Consider the following 14,083-nt stretch of genomic DNA (forward strand, 5'->3'; position numbering starts at 1 on the left):
CTGGGGGCGAGGTCTCTAAGCCATATCGTTCAGTACCGAAAACCAGGGCAAACATGTGCATGAACCTCCACTTGGGTGCAAAGGGGGCAAAAAATAAACACTTATATTCGTACTTACACACAATGCTGACCAAGACTAGCCATTAGCTGTAGGTGGCTGTTTACATTTATATTTAAATTAAATAAAGTTAAAAATTCACCTCCTCAGTCACACTGGCCACAGTCCAAGAGCTAGCCAGCCCCATGAGGCCAGTGGCCACAGGGATGGACAGGGTAGGTCTAGAAGGACACAAAAGAAACTAGTAACCACGTCACCTGGGGGAGGGAGTGTCTAGATGATGAGACAGACATGAAGGAGACATTACTGGCACCTTCTCATCTTTCCTGAACTTGTGTTTCATGGGCTGTATTTGCCTCCTTAAAGAATATAAGTACAGGACACACGCACACATCATTTTAAACCACCGCTGTGCCACAGCAGCCCTCCCCAAGCCTCCCCAGGCCTCCTTTCTGGTGCCATTCTCCATCTGTTGATGCTCCTGGTCCAGCCCGCAGCTGGCGGATGATCAGCAGTGCAGAGAGGAAGGCGCTACCCTGAGCTCCGGCCGAGCTCCGCTGTCTACACAGCATTCCCGCCCGATGAGCCCTCTGCCCTGTCCTGCAGCACACACGGCACAGCGCAGCCCCGGCCTGCCGGGCAGCACCACACACAGAAGGCAGGTTAGGGGTTAGTGGTGCCCTCAGGGCAGGGCACGAGGCGCATGCACAGGGGCCACCAGCCAGCGTGCTGGCCTCGGACGCCCCACAATGCAGCACTCACGGCCGGTACCTGTTCTTCTTCCTGCGCAGCCGGGAGAACAGTTTAGTTTTCTTTCTGTGGGGATGGGACGCAGAGGCCTTCATTTGGGGGAAAGCTGGGTGTGGGGCTGGCCTGTCCCCGTCCCTCATCAGCAACCCCTCACGAAGGGGTTACACAAAGGGGCAAAGCTTCCCCTAACACCCAGGGACCTTGATGAATGCTTAACTTCCCCCTCGGCCCACCATCGTCCAGTCTCAGGGGCCCCACTGGCCTCAACATGGTGTCAGGTACCCTGGGATGGTGCTGACAAAACAAGCAGAAGAGGGGGCTGCCCTAACACAGGGGTGCAGGAGGCTCACACTTGGGGAGACCGCTGGCCACCGCAATGCCCGTGGTCCAGCCCATAGCAGCACCAGGGGCCCAGAGTGCCAGGAAAGAGTGGGCTCAGCTGGCCAGTGTGGGGCCCTGGGAGAGGAGGCAACCAGGATGCCTAAAGAAGGAGACTCACCAGCCTCCACGTCCCTCCCTTCACCCTCAGACCAGCCCCTTTCCTACAGAATGTCAGTCTGAGCAGCCTGGACGGCCACCGCTTGCCCCTCCTCACCCAGCCTGGGTACTTCCAACCTTCCAGACCAGGCCGAGCAGCTCAAGGGGAGGCCAGTCCTCCCTGTAGTGATGTGGGACACTGCCCCTGGGCCTTTACTCTCCCCCTCCCCCCAACACACACACACACACACACACACACACACACACACACACACACACCTCCCACCCCACCCAGCTTGCTCCTCAGCCCCAGGCACCCTGTGGGCCCCTCTGCATCACGCATATTTTATTTTCGGAGGAAAAAAGGGGCAATAATAATCACTGAATACCTTCTTAGTCCTAGGTAATACCCCCCTCATCCCAAAAAGCAAGTACAATCCCCCCATTTCATAGACGGAAAGCAAGGTTCCCTATGGTCCCCACACTGTGCTGAGATGGCCAGAAAGGAAGAGGAATCTCAGACTTGCTTGTTTCCCATGAGCCATAGCCAGAGGGCAAGACCCATCCCCTCCTCCCTCGCATTTTCCCCTAAGGAAACAGGAGTCTCCTGGGAGGTGAGGCAAAAGGTAGCTGAGGGCAGGAACATGGACACCTTTTCGGGTGTGCAGAATGCCACCATCCTGGGACTTGGGCTTCCTGGGAGCAGGACAGGGAAATGGTGGCACCACCTCCTGCTCTAAGAGGACCATTCATTTTCCAAAGGTTCTGTGCCTGTGAATCACTTAGTTTCCCACCCTCCTCCCAAAGCTATGCACGTGCCCTGGCTGCTCCTATCTCACAGATAAGGAAGGGAGTCCAGGCTCAGGTAATGTGCAGGCTTCAGGGAGACACAGGGGGAATGGGGGTGCCCTTACCTGCACAGGGAAGCCAAGCCAAGAAGGCCAAACCCTGGGGCCACAAAAACAAACATTGTCCTAGCCTTGCATGAGTCAGGAAGCAACAGAAGCCAGCCCTGGTCCACACCTCCCCACACCCACCCTCGGCCCAAAGAGTGGTGAGCATCACACACCTGGGCTGGGCCTTGACCGTGAAGGTGTTGCTTCCATGCTGCTTCTCCAGGCTGACCAGCACGTCGTTGAGGTTCTGATTGAGCTGCAGGTGGGACAGCAAGCAGGTAGGAGGGCCTCTGGGGCCACCAAACAACCTCACTCTCCCCAATAACATCACTGCTTCTCCCCCTACTCTAACCCCCTCCTTGCCTCACTGCCCCCTACTGAAAACAAGTTCTTCTTTCTTTTCTCATCAGTGGGAGAAATGGAGGATTTGAGCTGCGCTGCTCATTTATGGTTTCTTGGGACCATCTTTTCTCTTCTTTCTACGTGTAGGATTTCCTAAGATGACACATAGAGCTTATACTGTTCTTAAATTTTTTTAACTGTTTTTGCAAACTAATTGTTGATTCTCATTGTCGAGGTCATTTCCCCAAGATATTTTCAGGCCACACTACAACTGCCAGAGAGTTCACCAGAAGCACAGGCAGGAGAGGAGGTTTATCCCATGCACACGGTGATTCTCATTACTGAGAATATCTCCCTTTTTTGGGGATGCTCAAAGAGGAACTTTCTTCCTGCCTTACATAAATGTTTTCTTCCTCAAGTCACCTCTCCCTGTTTTTAAAATTTTAATAAGTTATCTCAAATCTCTAAAGGGAAGAAGGAAAAGAAAGAAGGAAAGGGACAGCCCAAAAAGCAGGAAGTCGGGGTGGCGGAGGTCCCGGGCTTGCCTTTCCTCCCCCCCGCCCCCCCCCTGCCCTCAGCCTGGCGTCCACCACCACCATCTTAGCCCACAGGATGGAGTTGGGCACCCCCACTGCACCACAGAAGGAAGCCGCCACTACCAGGCTCCTCCAACTCAGCTTTGCAGTTTAATTGCCAGCTAGATGAAGATGAAAATAACACAACACAGGAATTTAAGCTAATCGGGTCCCTTCTTACACCAGATTCTGGCAAAGAAAGCAGACCTGTTTCAGTGTCTTAACACACGCGAAAGAACATTAAAAACTGACAAAACACTAGCAATGTATTTATCATTTGCCTACAAACTGAGACGCCACCACCATTTTCTGGGCCAACGTTGCCTGAGAACACATGTATAGTTTGAGAGGAGGTGGCTCTGTCCAGGCAGGAAGCAGGAAGGATGTGGGGCTAGATGTTCAAGCCCCACTGATGGCCTCCCCAGCACACCCAGCACGCCCGGCAGCTCCCACTGGGTGGAGCACTCTGGATGGGGAGCTCTTTGGGGGCTGGGTCTAGGCAGCTCCTCTCCAGGGCCAGAAGGGACTCTGTGGTCACTAGTGTGTGCAGAACCTCAACAGAGAAAAGGAGCTCAGGCCATCCCCCTGTGCCTCCAACCCTGGCCTTGGGCAGAGTGACTCTAAGGCCCACAGAGTCACCAGAACCTACCTTACTCATCTCCTTGTGGAAGTTTTCCTCCAAGCCCGCAATGCTCTGAAACGTGTTGACGTAGAAACCTACACGGCTACAGGATGCAGAGAAGGTGAAACAGACACTCAGGTCAGGGTAGACAACCCAGGAGAGCCACACACACATGCTGATACGCCTCGACCCACACGAGACACAACCCTGAGAGGGCACAAGACACCCCAGGCAGACGCACATGACACAGCTGTGTAGCCTGAAGGAGGCCAAGGCTCTTCCCCCACCTCCTGGCCTCACCTGTTCCACAGGGAAGGCAGCTCCTCCTGCAGATCCACGTTCATCTCCTCAAACACCTTCTGGGCTTTGATGAGCTCCTCCTCGGCCTGAGGAGCAGGGCCTGTCATTCCTTCTGCTGGGCCTATGTCCTGGCCAGCCCAGGCCAGGCCAGGCCAGGCCCGCCCCCATGACCTATACCCCAACCTCCCACCCAGTGCACTCTGGGCAAGATGGAGGTGGAACTCGATGTGGTTGCCGCGGCAGACCTCGGCTTGCAGCTCCTCGCAGCCCTGCAGCCAGGACCTCAGGGGCTGCTCCAGGAAGGGGAGGGCCCCACTCTCTTGTGCAGGTGGGATCAGTGGGGCACAATAAAAAGGTACAAGACACGGGGCCTGGGGTGTTGGGGCGCGGAAAGGGGGAAGAGACAGACCCAGACCCAGCCAAGTGAGGAAGGACCCTGTCCCCTTACACGTGAACCCCTCTCAGGCTAGGTGTCAGCCCGCTGCCCAATTCCCAGGCCTTAGCGCCCCCTCCTGAGGATTCCTTTCCCCTTTCTCAGGGCTGCCTCCTCCTCAGTCTCAGCTGGCAGCCTGCATTTCACTTCCTCAGGAGAGTCTTTCCACCCTCCCTCTGCTTCTGCCACCTGCCCACGTGTGGAGGGCAGGGCCAGGGTGGGAAGGATCTGGGAAGCTGGGCAGGGTGCCTGAGTCCATTTCCAAGGCCTTCACCTTCTCCAGGGCAAGCCCTGCTCACTGCAGCTGCTACATCCACCAGACGGTGGCACTAAGTTCCCGTCACAGAGCCGGAGTATAGGGAAATAGAGCAGCAGGTGGCCTGCTCTGAAGGCAGAGGGCCAGAAGAGGGTGGGGATGAGTCACAGGACCCCAGAAGGGGCTCTGCTGGCTCATTCTGGAGGGCGCTGGTGGAAACAGTGACGCGGATTCAGGGTCTGAGTCACAGCCCGGGAACGTGGCAGGCCCCACCCACGAGAAAACTTGCTGCCAGCAGCCTCAAATTCTCAGGCCTTCTGGAAAAGGCAGCCAATCGACCTGAATGCCAAATTGCCAGAAAGCACGAGATTTCCCCAAGCCCACCAAGCTGTTCCATCCAGCTTCAAGCAGCAGGACAAGCCCTATCTCTAGAGCTGAGCCCTGTGACTTTGGAGTGGGGCCAGAGGAAAGAGAGGCCACCACCTCTTCAGGTTGTTGGAACTTGCTAGAGTGAGCATGAGCTCTTTATCTAACTTCTAAAAATCTAATTTAAAAATTAAAGGTAGAACAAGGGGAAAAAAGAAATCCCTGTCTAACCGTGTATGCTTCAGCTGCTCCAGGATGGATCATATCTGCTGTGCCCTCTGGGCCATGGGCTAGGCCACGCCTGCCTTACACCTCAGGGCACCCCTATGCCTGACTGGAGGCTACTGATGATGGTTTGTGGGCACAAGATGAGTGACGTCCACGTCTGGTCATGAGCACCTCTCACTGTCATGCACACCTCCCACCCCACTACCAAGAGTCTGACCCAAGTCCCATGTTCCCCAGGAGCCCACCCAAACCACCCCAGTTCTGTGCCTGCAGAGACCACCTCTGCACAAATATTCAGGCTCACAATGCTGCTCCTAACTCCCCAATAAACAATCGTGACAATGGCACAGCATCTCATCACTGTGTGCCAAGCCCTTTTCCCACGTCCCAGCAATAATGCAAAGAAAAGGGTGGCTCCGTTTTAGAGCTCCCGAAGGTCAGGATCTGAGTCTTTTATTCCCTTTGGATCGCATTCTCATATCCTAGACCCTTCAGAAGCACTGGGGTGGCAGGGAGGGCGGTGCCACCCACTGTGGGAAAGGACTTGTAGTCCTGGTGGCCCTGCTACATGCTGACAGACAGACATGGGTGGCAGACTCAAAACCGGCCCACTCACCATGCAGTAGGGCACCGGGGTCTTGCAGGCAGGTTTTCAGAGACTATGGTAAGTGCAAATAGCTCAAAATTAGCCTAGGGGACACCTGGAGTTGGTCAGCTCGAGAGATTACAGTCTCCCCAAAGTCAAGTCAGCCAGGAGGGCAGCCCTGGGCCCCAAATGCCCAGCTCACAACCAGCCAGCTGCCCACAGAAAGCGTCAAGCCTCCCTTGCTTCTAGCCAGGCATGAGGCAGGGTGGAGGCAGAAGGAGTATATGCTCAAATAAAAACTAGATCCAAATGGGAAAGCCAATTTGGCTGAAAGGCGAAATGTCTGTAGTCCAGCATCCAAAGATGGGATCACGTGCTCTGGCCTCCCCTGCTGCTCCCCCCAAGGGTCAGGGTGTGGGGCCCTCCCAACAGGATCCCCAACCATACCCATCCCAGGAACCCAAAAGCAGCCACGGGCCTCATCCTGGCCCCACAGTCTCTCGGGGGCTACTCCCACGCAGCAAAAATGGTCACCTGGCCTCCTGCCAAACCCATTTCAGAAAAATTATGCAGAAACCACGGCTCTGGGTCAGTGGCTCCATTCTCCCTCCAGCCAGAAGTCTTGAACTTTAAAGGCAGAAAAGGCCCATTCCAGCCCCTCACTCTTCCCGCACCTCCTGTGGCAGAGGAGACACTGGCCTATCAAAGACTCCCTCAAGCATTTCCCCAAGACTCTGGAGATTGGGGTCACTCTGCCCTCCAAAATCCGCCCACAGCTTTGCCCTAAAAGAAATCAGCTAGGTCAGGTAAAGAATTGGACTATGAGCCTATGCTGAGCCCAGAGATCTCCACATCACAGTATTCAATACATGTGGGTTGAAGATGATAAAATCAGAGGGTGGCCAGAAAAAATGGGGCAGCCGCCCAGAGAGAAACCCAACCTCCTGGGTCAGGCTTATTGCCTGCCCCCAGCCCAGGACTATGAAAGGAGAGCTGGAGTCACATCAGTTTTACTGGAGAAAACCACAAGACCACCTCTCCCAGGGCACTACACCCAACAGCAGCCACACTGGGTCCATTCCGAGAGCAGAAGGCTGAGAAGAGTATTGCCAGGGTAGTAGTATCATCAGGAATTTTGTACCAATAGCCTCCTCTAAGAAGCCCTCCAGGACCTCTATGGTGCAAACTGTCCTCCGTGAAACTCCCAAAGAGCCAACCCCAGGTCTCAGCATCCTAGCCATACTGAAGAGCCCTCTCAGTATTTCTTCCAGAGGCATTATGGGGGCCCACAAGGGGTCCCAAGGGATCCCATGAGTCTAGCCAACTGTAACAGGACCACCCACATGGAGCCCTGGGCCAGGGAGCTAAAAGAATGGCCCAGGCCTTGAGTCAAGTGAGCCCCAACTCAACCAGTAAGAGGCTCTGGGACCCTGGGCAGACTTTGCCTCTCTGTAGCTTTGTCTCCTCAGTAAATCAGGATCACCTCACAGTTCCTATGAGGCTTGAAGGACAATACATGTCCAGACAGGCACCCCAGTGACATTATGTCCCTCCCCTGCAGGAACCCTCACAGAGGACAGATGGCTGGCTCCAAGGCTGTCCTGGGCTCCTGGAGGATAGGATTTCAGAGAGTCTCAGCACTCCCAGGGACCTGGGTGCTGAGCAACAGACCTGGGCCCAGTCAACCAGAGCCCACAGCCTCTATTCCTCCCACATAACTTCAGGTCGCAGCTGAAGCAGGAGCTCTCCCAGCAGAGGCATTTGAAAACAACTCTGCCTCCCAACCCGGGCAAAGGTCCAAGCCCTCCCCACCGAGGGCAGTGCAGGGCAGTTGGGCAGACAGGCGCCCAGCACCAAGGACAGGACAGCAGACCAGAAGGCGCCAGCACGTGCAAGGTTAGAAGCCAGTGTCACCTGATTTCGGAGCAGGTTAGTTTGAGCTACGAGATGAGCTTGCAGTTTGCCTTGGCACCACTGGGGGGCGGCTTTCTCAAGCAGCGAGACAGGCTGCGGGGGGAAGGGAGGGTAAGGCAAAGGAGAGTGGAGAAACAGGAGGGAGACGGGAGAGAAACAGAGACACAGATATTAAACACCAAGTCCAAACGTCCCGAACGCGGTGGCAGACAAGCTGGCAGCCTCTCCAGGGTGCCAGCCCCCAACAGCAGGCTGAGAAAATTAAGGAAAGCCCCTAGTGGAGCACAAAAGAGGGTGAACTCCAGCTGCAAACCAAAATGTGAGAACTGTTAGCAGGGGCAGAGGGGCTCAGCAAGCACGGTCCGCCCCCGCCCCCACCGAGTGTGGGAGGGAGGGGGCATAGGAGGATTCACCCTTGGGGCCATGTGGAGAGTGGAGAGTGTGGCCAGCCCAAATCCTGTGCATCCCTACCCCCTCACACCCAGTTCCACCCCCACCATCCAGCTTATTTCAGTGGAGACAGGGTCACATAGGATGCTGTGATAGAATTCCACTCAGAGCACAGCAGGCCATGTGGGGCCTTGCCAGTGAAACCCAAGCCTTTTCTCATCTTGGGAGGTGGCCTGAGCGCAAGTGAAAGGGCCAGGAGTCAGGGCAGGCACCACAGAAGAGCTGAAGGTGGTCCCTCACCCAGGGGACCACGAGGACCTTTTACTCACCCACCCAGGGCCCAGCCCCATCTCCACCCCAGCCCTGGACCTGGTACTAGTCACAGGTGGAAACCATTCCATAACGGGGTCGGGGTCAAGGATTCCCACCCCCAGGGGAGTGTGAGCACCAGGGTGCAAAGGGGCAGATGAGCCCAGTGCAAGGGGAAGGCTTCCCGGAGCGGGGCACCCAAGCTCCCTGCTTTGTCTCTCTGAACACTCTGCCCTGGCCCCTCTCCAGCCCTTACCTTGGCAATTTTGGCTTCATCCTTCTTTTTGGCCGTTTGGAGGGACTCGTAATGGTGCCGGGCACTGTCATAGTCTACCAGCTTCCGCCCTCGCTTGGCAATGCGTGACTAGGGACAGACAGAGGAGTGGGTAGCCGAACAGGGCCTGGCATAAGGCTTATGGCTATGCTGACCCAGCTGGGCCCAGAGAAACTGTGTCATGGGCAGGGGACTTGGATGGGGCCAGAGGGCCTAAGCAGTAAACCCCAGGCTCAAAAACCACATCTCATGCTTGAGACACAGCTGTTCAAACATTTCTGGTGGCAAAGAGCTCACACCTTCAAAGCAATTTGTGCCCTCTGAGGTCCTTTCTTATACAACGATCAAACCATTTCCTTGCCATATGAACCTATGAGTCAGTACCCACTGGCCAGCACTGCGTTGACCAAGATTCTTCCCTGGCCCAGCCCTCAGATCCTTGAAGATGCCTCCTGGGCCTCAGCCTTCTCTTCTCCAGGGCCAGAACCATCGGCCTCCCTTCCACAATCCCCACAAGGCACTTCGGGGAACCTGAGGCATCTACACTGGGTGGCCAAGAGGGCTAGCATGGAACACGACCAGGTCATCACCTGAACTCCAGACCCCTCTTCGTCCATGACTGAAGCACCCAGGCCTTGGTGGAGACCCTGGTACACTGACAACTTGCAGCACATCCACAGACCAGCAGAGGCAGCTGGCTTTGTGAACATATACAATCACACAAACACCACCAGATAAGGGGCGACACATAACTATGTATACATTCCCTTCCGAGCACACACAGTCTATCACAAGGCACCTTTAGGCACAAACCCCCAAGCCGAACATCCCCCTAATATGTCTTACTCAGTCCTACACACACTAAAGTGACAAGGGCACACACACGTACATGCACCGTGGGGTCCCTTCCCACAGCTGGAAGCTCCCAGCTCAGAAAGGCCCAGGTCTGGGGGCTGGTGAGCCGGCCTCAGCAGAAGCAGTCCTGGAGAGATGAAGTGCCCAGCAAAGGGGACACCTAGCTTCCGCGCAGTCACCGCAGTGCCTGAGCCAGCCCTGGACTGCCCCCGCCCCAATCCTTCTGTCTCTCTCCAGCTCCCCAACACATGCTGGCAGCTCGACATGCAGCCTCTCACCTTGATGTCAGGGAACTGGCCCAGGTACGTGTCCATGGTCAGCAACGCCTGGTCCACCAGCTTCTGGTGGTAATCCATCCAAAGCAGGTCATTGTTCTGAAGGAGGAGGCAAGAGCATGTGACTGCATCACCAGGGCCACTGGCCACCCCAACGCCCACCTCGCCTCCCTGGGACCTGGGAGTCAGCTCTCGCCCCATCACTTCCTGGCTCGGTGGCTTCTCAGAACCTCAATTTCTTTATCTGTAAAATGGGCTGGCGGCGGAAGCCAGCAGGACCTTGTGGGAGGGCCAAGCCCCCTGCCCAGCTCACCTCAGCTATCTTGTTCGCTTCGTCCCTGCCAGGCCAGTCGGGCTCATACACCTCCTGCAGACACTCGTTCAGCTTCTTGGAGGCCTCATGCATGGCTGTGGGACAGAAAGGCCATGCTTCAGCCAGGGCCACAGGGCCCGGGACAGGGTATCCCCCAAAAGCCTAAGAGGTACATGGGCTTCCACAATAGCCCTTGCCCTTACCCCACAGACCCTGCCTCCCCTCCCAACACTACATGGGGAGGCCATTCCCTGTGTCCCATGAAGCCCGGCCTGCCCAGGACAGGTCTGCCTCTTACCTTTGACAGAGGCCAAGTAGGTCCGGAGATCTTTCTGCAGCCGGGTGCCCTCATTCTGCAAAGAGAAAGTTGAGAACAAGGTGAGATCCTGAGAGTAAACCCCATACTTCTCCTTCTCCTTCCTGCACTCCCTCGTGGACAAACAAAGGACCCCCGTGGACCAGCTTTCCTCATCAGGGCATTGGGAGGACTGAAGAAGAGAACTGTGTAAACGTCCCCGGGCCAGGACCTGGAATGCAGCTGGACTCACAGCACAGCAGCTATCGCCTCTCTGGACACCAGCATGCACTGAGCACCCACTGTGTTCTCAGCTCTGTCTCTGCCACAGGAGCCCTGTGCCCAACAGGACATTCATCCTAAGTCTGTCAGCACCTGTCTCTTCCAGGTACTATCCTCAGCCTTGTAAGAAAGGCAGGCAGACAGACTCCTCTGCCCTGGACAAGACACTGGAGGCTCTGCTGAATGACACACACACAACACAACACATGTATATAACGGGACCAGTGGGCAGCAGGCCTGCTCTCAGACAACTGTGGACAAGGTGACCAACGAACACAGAAGCAGGGGCCAGGGGTAGGGGCAGGGTGGAATAACTCTCCAGCCCCTTGTTCCAAAAGCTCAGGTGGTGCCCAAGCCCAACAGGCTCCTGCCACACCATGCCAGGACAAGGGACGGCCCCAGGGGGAGTGGGGACGTCTGGAAGGGGATAGCTGAACCGTGTGCAGAGCAGTGTGAGAGCCATGTGTAGGACTCTCAGGACACTAGCCCAGCTGAGAGGAAGGGTAGAAGATGTAAGAGGTTGATGGGGGAGACGTTGATGGGTTGATGGGTACTAAAGCCAGCGTCACGCTGGACCTGACACACTGGGGAGGACGTCCTGCTGCTAAACCCAACTTTCCTATCTGCCAAGCCTCCCTCATCTTGCTCCTCTCCCCACCACCCACCAGTGCCTATCTGCTCTGCACCCTGAGGAAGTAGTCACCCATGGGGTGAGGTGCTGTGCCTGCCTGGGCATCAGGCTGTACCAGGGCCCCTTGTGCCTTGCAAACAAGGCCATACTGTGAGCAGGCACACAGGGGCACAGATGTGCGAGGGGCCTGCCACCCACGTGCCAAGCGCAGCTGGGCCTCTGAGCTGGCTTCAGTTAGTCCCCAAGGTCAGACACAGCCCTCCCCAATCCAGCGGCCTCCTTCAGGGCAGTGCCCAGGCCAGCCGGCACAGAATGCATGTGCTCACTTCCACACTGGCTCCCTCGGCCCCCCCAAATGGGCATCTGACAAACAGCTCTCCAGAGCTTCCTGGGGCTCTAACATACTCCTTGCAGAGCAGCTAGGGAGACGATAAAGTTCTGGACCTACTCTCCAGGCTCCAGACTAGGGGGACTGCAAGGGCACCACAGACCAGCACCAACGCCTGTGGTTGCAGCTCCGCGGAGGTGGCTCGGCTGGCATCCCTGTACCTCCCTCGAAAGGGTGCTCCCCACCATGCCTGACATCAACTCCCACCAATGGCCTGAAGATGGAGCCTCCATCTTCCCAATGGGTCTAGGGTACAGAGGTGCCCCTCCTGCATGGATCCCCTCTGCCTCCAGCTGGCCCTTGGTCCTCTGCAGTCAATATCAGAGAATCTTCAATCAGTAGCAACATCCTCTTGGAGCAGAGCCCCGAGTGGGCCATGGGGACAAGAAGGAATAAGACTTGCTCCACCTTGGTGACAGATAAACCAACAGCCACGATAAGTCCTGGGGTACAGGCTGCAGGTGACCCCTAGGAGAAGAGTTTGGCCCACCTGGAGGACCTGGGGGGCTTCCAGGAGAGCTAGGTGTGCAGTTCTCAGGGGGAGGGGGAACAAGAGGGCCCTCCAGGACTTCTCAGTGCACAGACAGGAGGCAGGGGTGCTGTGACTGCCAGTTTGAGTGGGCCCAGAAGGGGCTGTGAGAGCAGGTGACTATCCCCTCTCCTAGGGCCCATCTCTACTGGAAGGAGTGGGAGTTTGCCCCCTTAAAGACCGCATTCCCTGCCACCCCAGCCCGACTGGCACTGGGGCCACCGTGTGTGGTGTTTGCAGATGAAGAGCAAGAGGATGCTCAGCTTCTGGGCCTCTCAAGCTTGATCTTCGCCCTGCATTCCCCAGGGTCCTGCCAGCCCTGTAGGTTGGCAAGGCCCAGCCACTTCAGCTCCTTATGTTCCCTCCCTCCAGAATGTCACCCCAGGGTCTAGTCACCCCACACACACCAATCAAATCGAGAAGCGCCTGGCCACCTTAACCCCCAAAGAAAGGTTATCCCAAGATTTGAATGAGACCTCAAATTCACCCCCTCCTGCAACCACTCTTGGCCCCTGAAAAGCCGGCCACCCCACCAAACCTGAGAATGAACAGGGTCCCAGCTCAAGTGACCACTCCATGTCCACAACCAGGGAGCCACCCGACAGCCACCAGCACTGGCTATCTTTAGCCCTAGCTTCATTGCCTGGCCCCTCTGCCCAAGGATCAGTGAGCGACTTCTTGTCCAGAGCCAAGGGCCCAAAGGGGTTGACTCTGAGGGACAAATAAGGAGAGCAACACTCTGGTCACAGCTCTGGGGCCAGACCAGCAGGAACCTCAGCCCCCAGATCCACATTTTCTTCACCTTTTGCCAAATAGTCCAGCATGCTCTAGGGCAGTCCCATTAGGTCCCCTTCCCCAAGCGACAGCTCAGGAGCTGCCCTAACATTTCTCCCTAGCCCTCAGGACTGGGGCTTAGCTCCAGAGTGTGAACCTGGGAGTGGACAGATCTGGATTTAAACCTCCAAACCCCCATATAAGGTATGTGGTCTTGAAAGAGTTGCTTAATCTCTCTGAGCCTCGAGTGCTGCCTCAAGGATGCAAAACTCATGTCTGTAAAATACAGAGCAAGCATATTCTAGTAACGACGACCCCCAAATGACTTTCAGAGCAGCATCCCGCAATTGAGAAAGCCAGCTGAACAGGGACGTGCCCCAGGGGCTTGCAGGAGACAGGATCAGAAGCAGAGACTTCAGGTTTCTTGCTCAAGCCTCCATTTCACAAGTGAGAAAACTGAGGCCAAAGGAGCAGGGGCTCACCCAGAGCTACAGAGGCAGTAGTCGTCTCCTTCACGGCGCCTACCTGGCCTTTGAAACAACTCCTATCACTGGTCTGGGGGACAGACACAGGGCTCTTATCCCTGCCCTCAGAGGCTCTCAGCTAAGCTCCCAAAGACAGGTATGGCCACCTCAAAGGTGTGCCCCTGCCCCCTCCTGTCTCTCACAGTCCATGCTCTGTGCCAAGCTCCCCTCACCTAGGAAGTGTTCCGTGACCTTGCCAGCCCTCACCGGCCCCCTTCTCCAAGCTCCCCTGCTCCACGGATTCGGCTTTTGACATTACCCTGCCGCTGACCCCCACCCCCACCCCAGTGGCCACAGTTTCACTTTCAGGACCTCCCTGAGGCCAAGGGCTGCCCGCACTCACCAGCTGCTTGTTGAAATTCTGGACACACTGTTCAAACTGTTCATCTTTCGTCTCGTCTGCCTTCCCCAGTTTCTGAAGGACCTGCAGGGGCAGGGGGAG

General features: G+C 56.3%; 1 protein-coding gene across 15 annotated transcripts in view; it reads right to left on the reverse strand.

Annotated features, from left to right (window-relative positions):
• BIN1 (bridging integrator 1) overlaps positions 1-14,083 on the reverse strand; it is a 55,716-nt gene that overhangs the window by 11,569 nt on the left and 30,064 nt on the right. For 9 of the 15 annotated variants that reach the window (XM_016157075.2, XM_016157077.2, XM_016157079.2 and 6 more), the window contains exons 2-10: positions 13,985-14,065; positions 10,517-10,571; positions 10,219-10,313; positions 9,909-10,004; positions 8,758-8,865; positions 7,803-7,895; positions 4,020-4,105; positions 3,747-3,822; positions 2,354-2,436 (exon numbers count right to left, since the gene is read on the reverse strand). In XM_016157075.2, the coding sequence (XP_016012561.2) occupies positions 2,354-2,436; positions 3,747-3,822; positions 4,020-4,105; positions 7,803-7,895; positions 8,758-8,865; positions 9,909-10,004; positions 10,219-10,313; positions 10,517-10,571; positions 13,985-14,065 (773 nt within the window). The remainder of the gene's footprint in view (positions 1-2,353; positions 2,437-3,746; positions 3,823-4,019; positions 4,106-7,802; positions 7,896-8,757; positions 8,866-9,908; positions 10,005-10,218; positions 10,314-10,516; positions 10,572-13,984; positions 14,066-14,083) is intronic. The other 6 variants (XM_016157090.2, XM_016157078.2, XM_016157083.2 and 3 more) reach the window with 1 other exon arrangement.

This window comes from Rousettus aegyptiacus, unplaced genomic scaffold, assembly GCF_014176215.1.
Source record: "Rousettus aegyptiacus isolate mRouAeg1 unplaced genomic scaffold, mRouAeg1.p scaffold_m13_p_2, whole genome shotgun sequence".
NCBI lineage: Eukaryota > Metazoa > Chordata > Mammalia > Chiroptera > Pteropodidae > Rousettus > Rousettus aegyptiacus.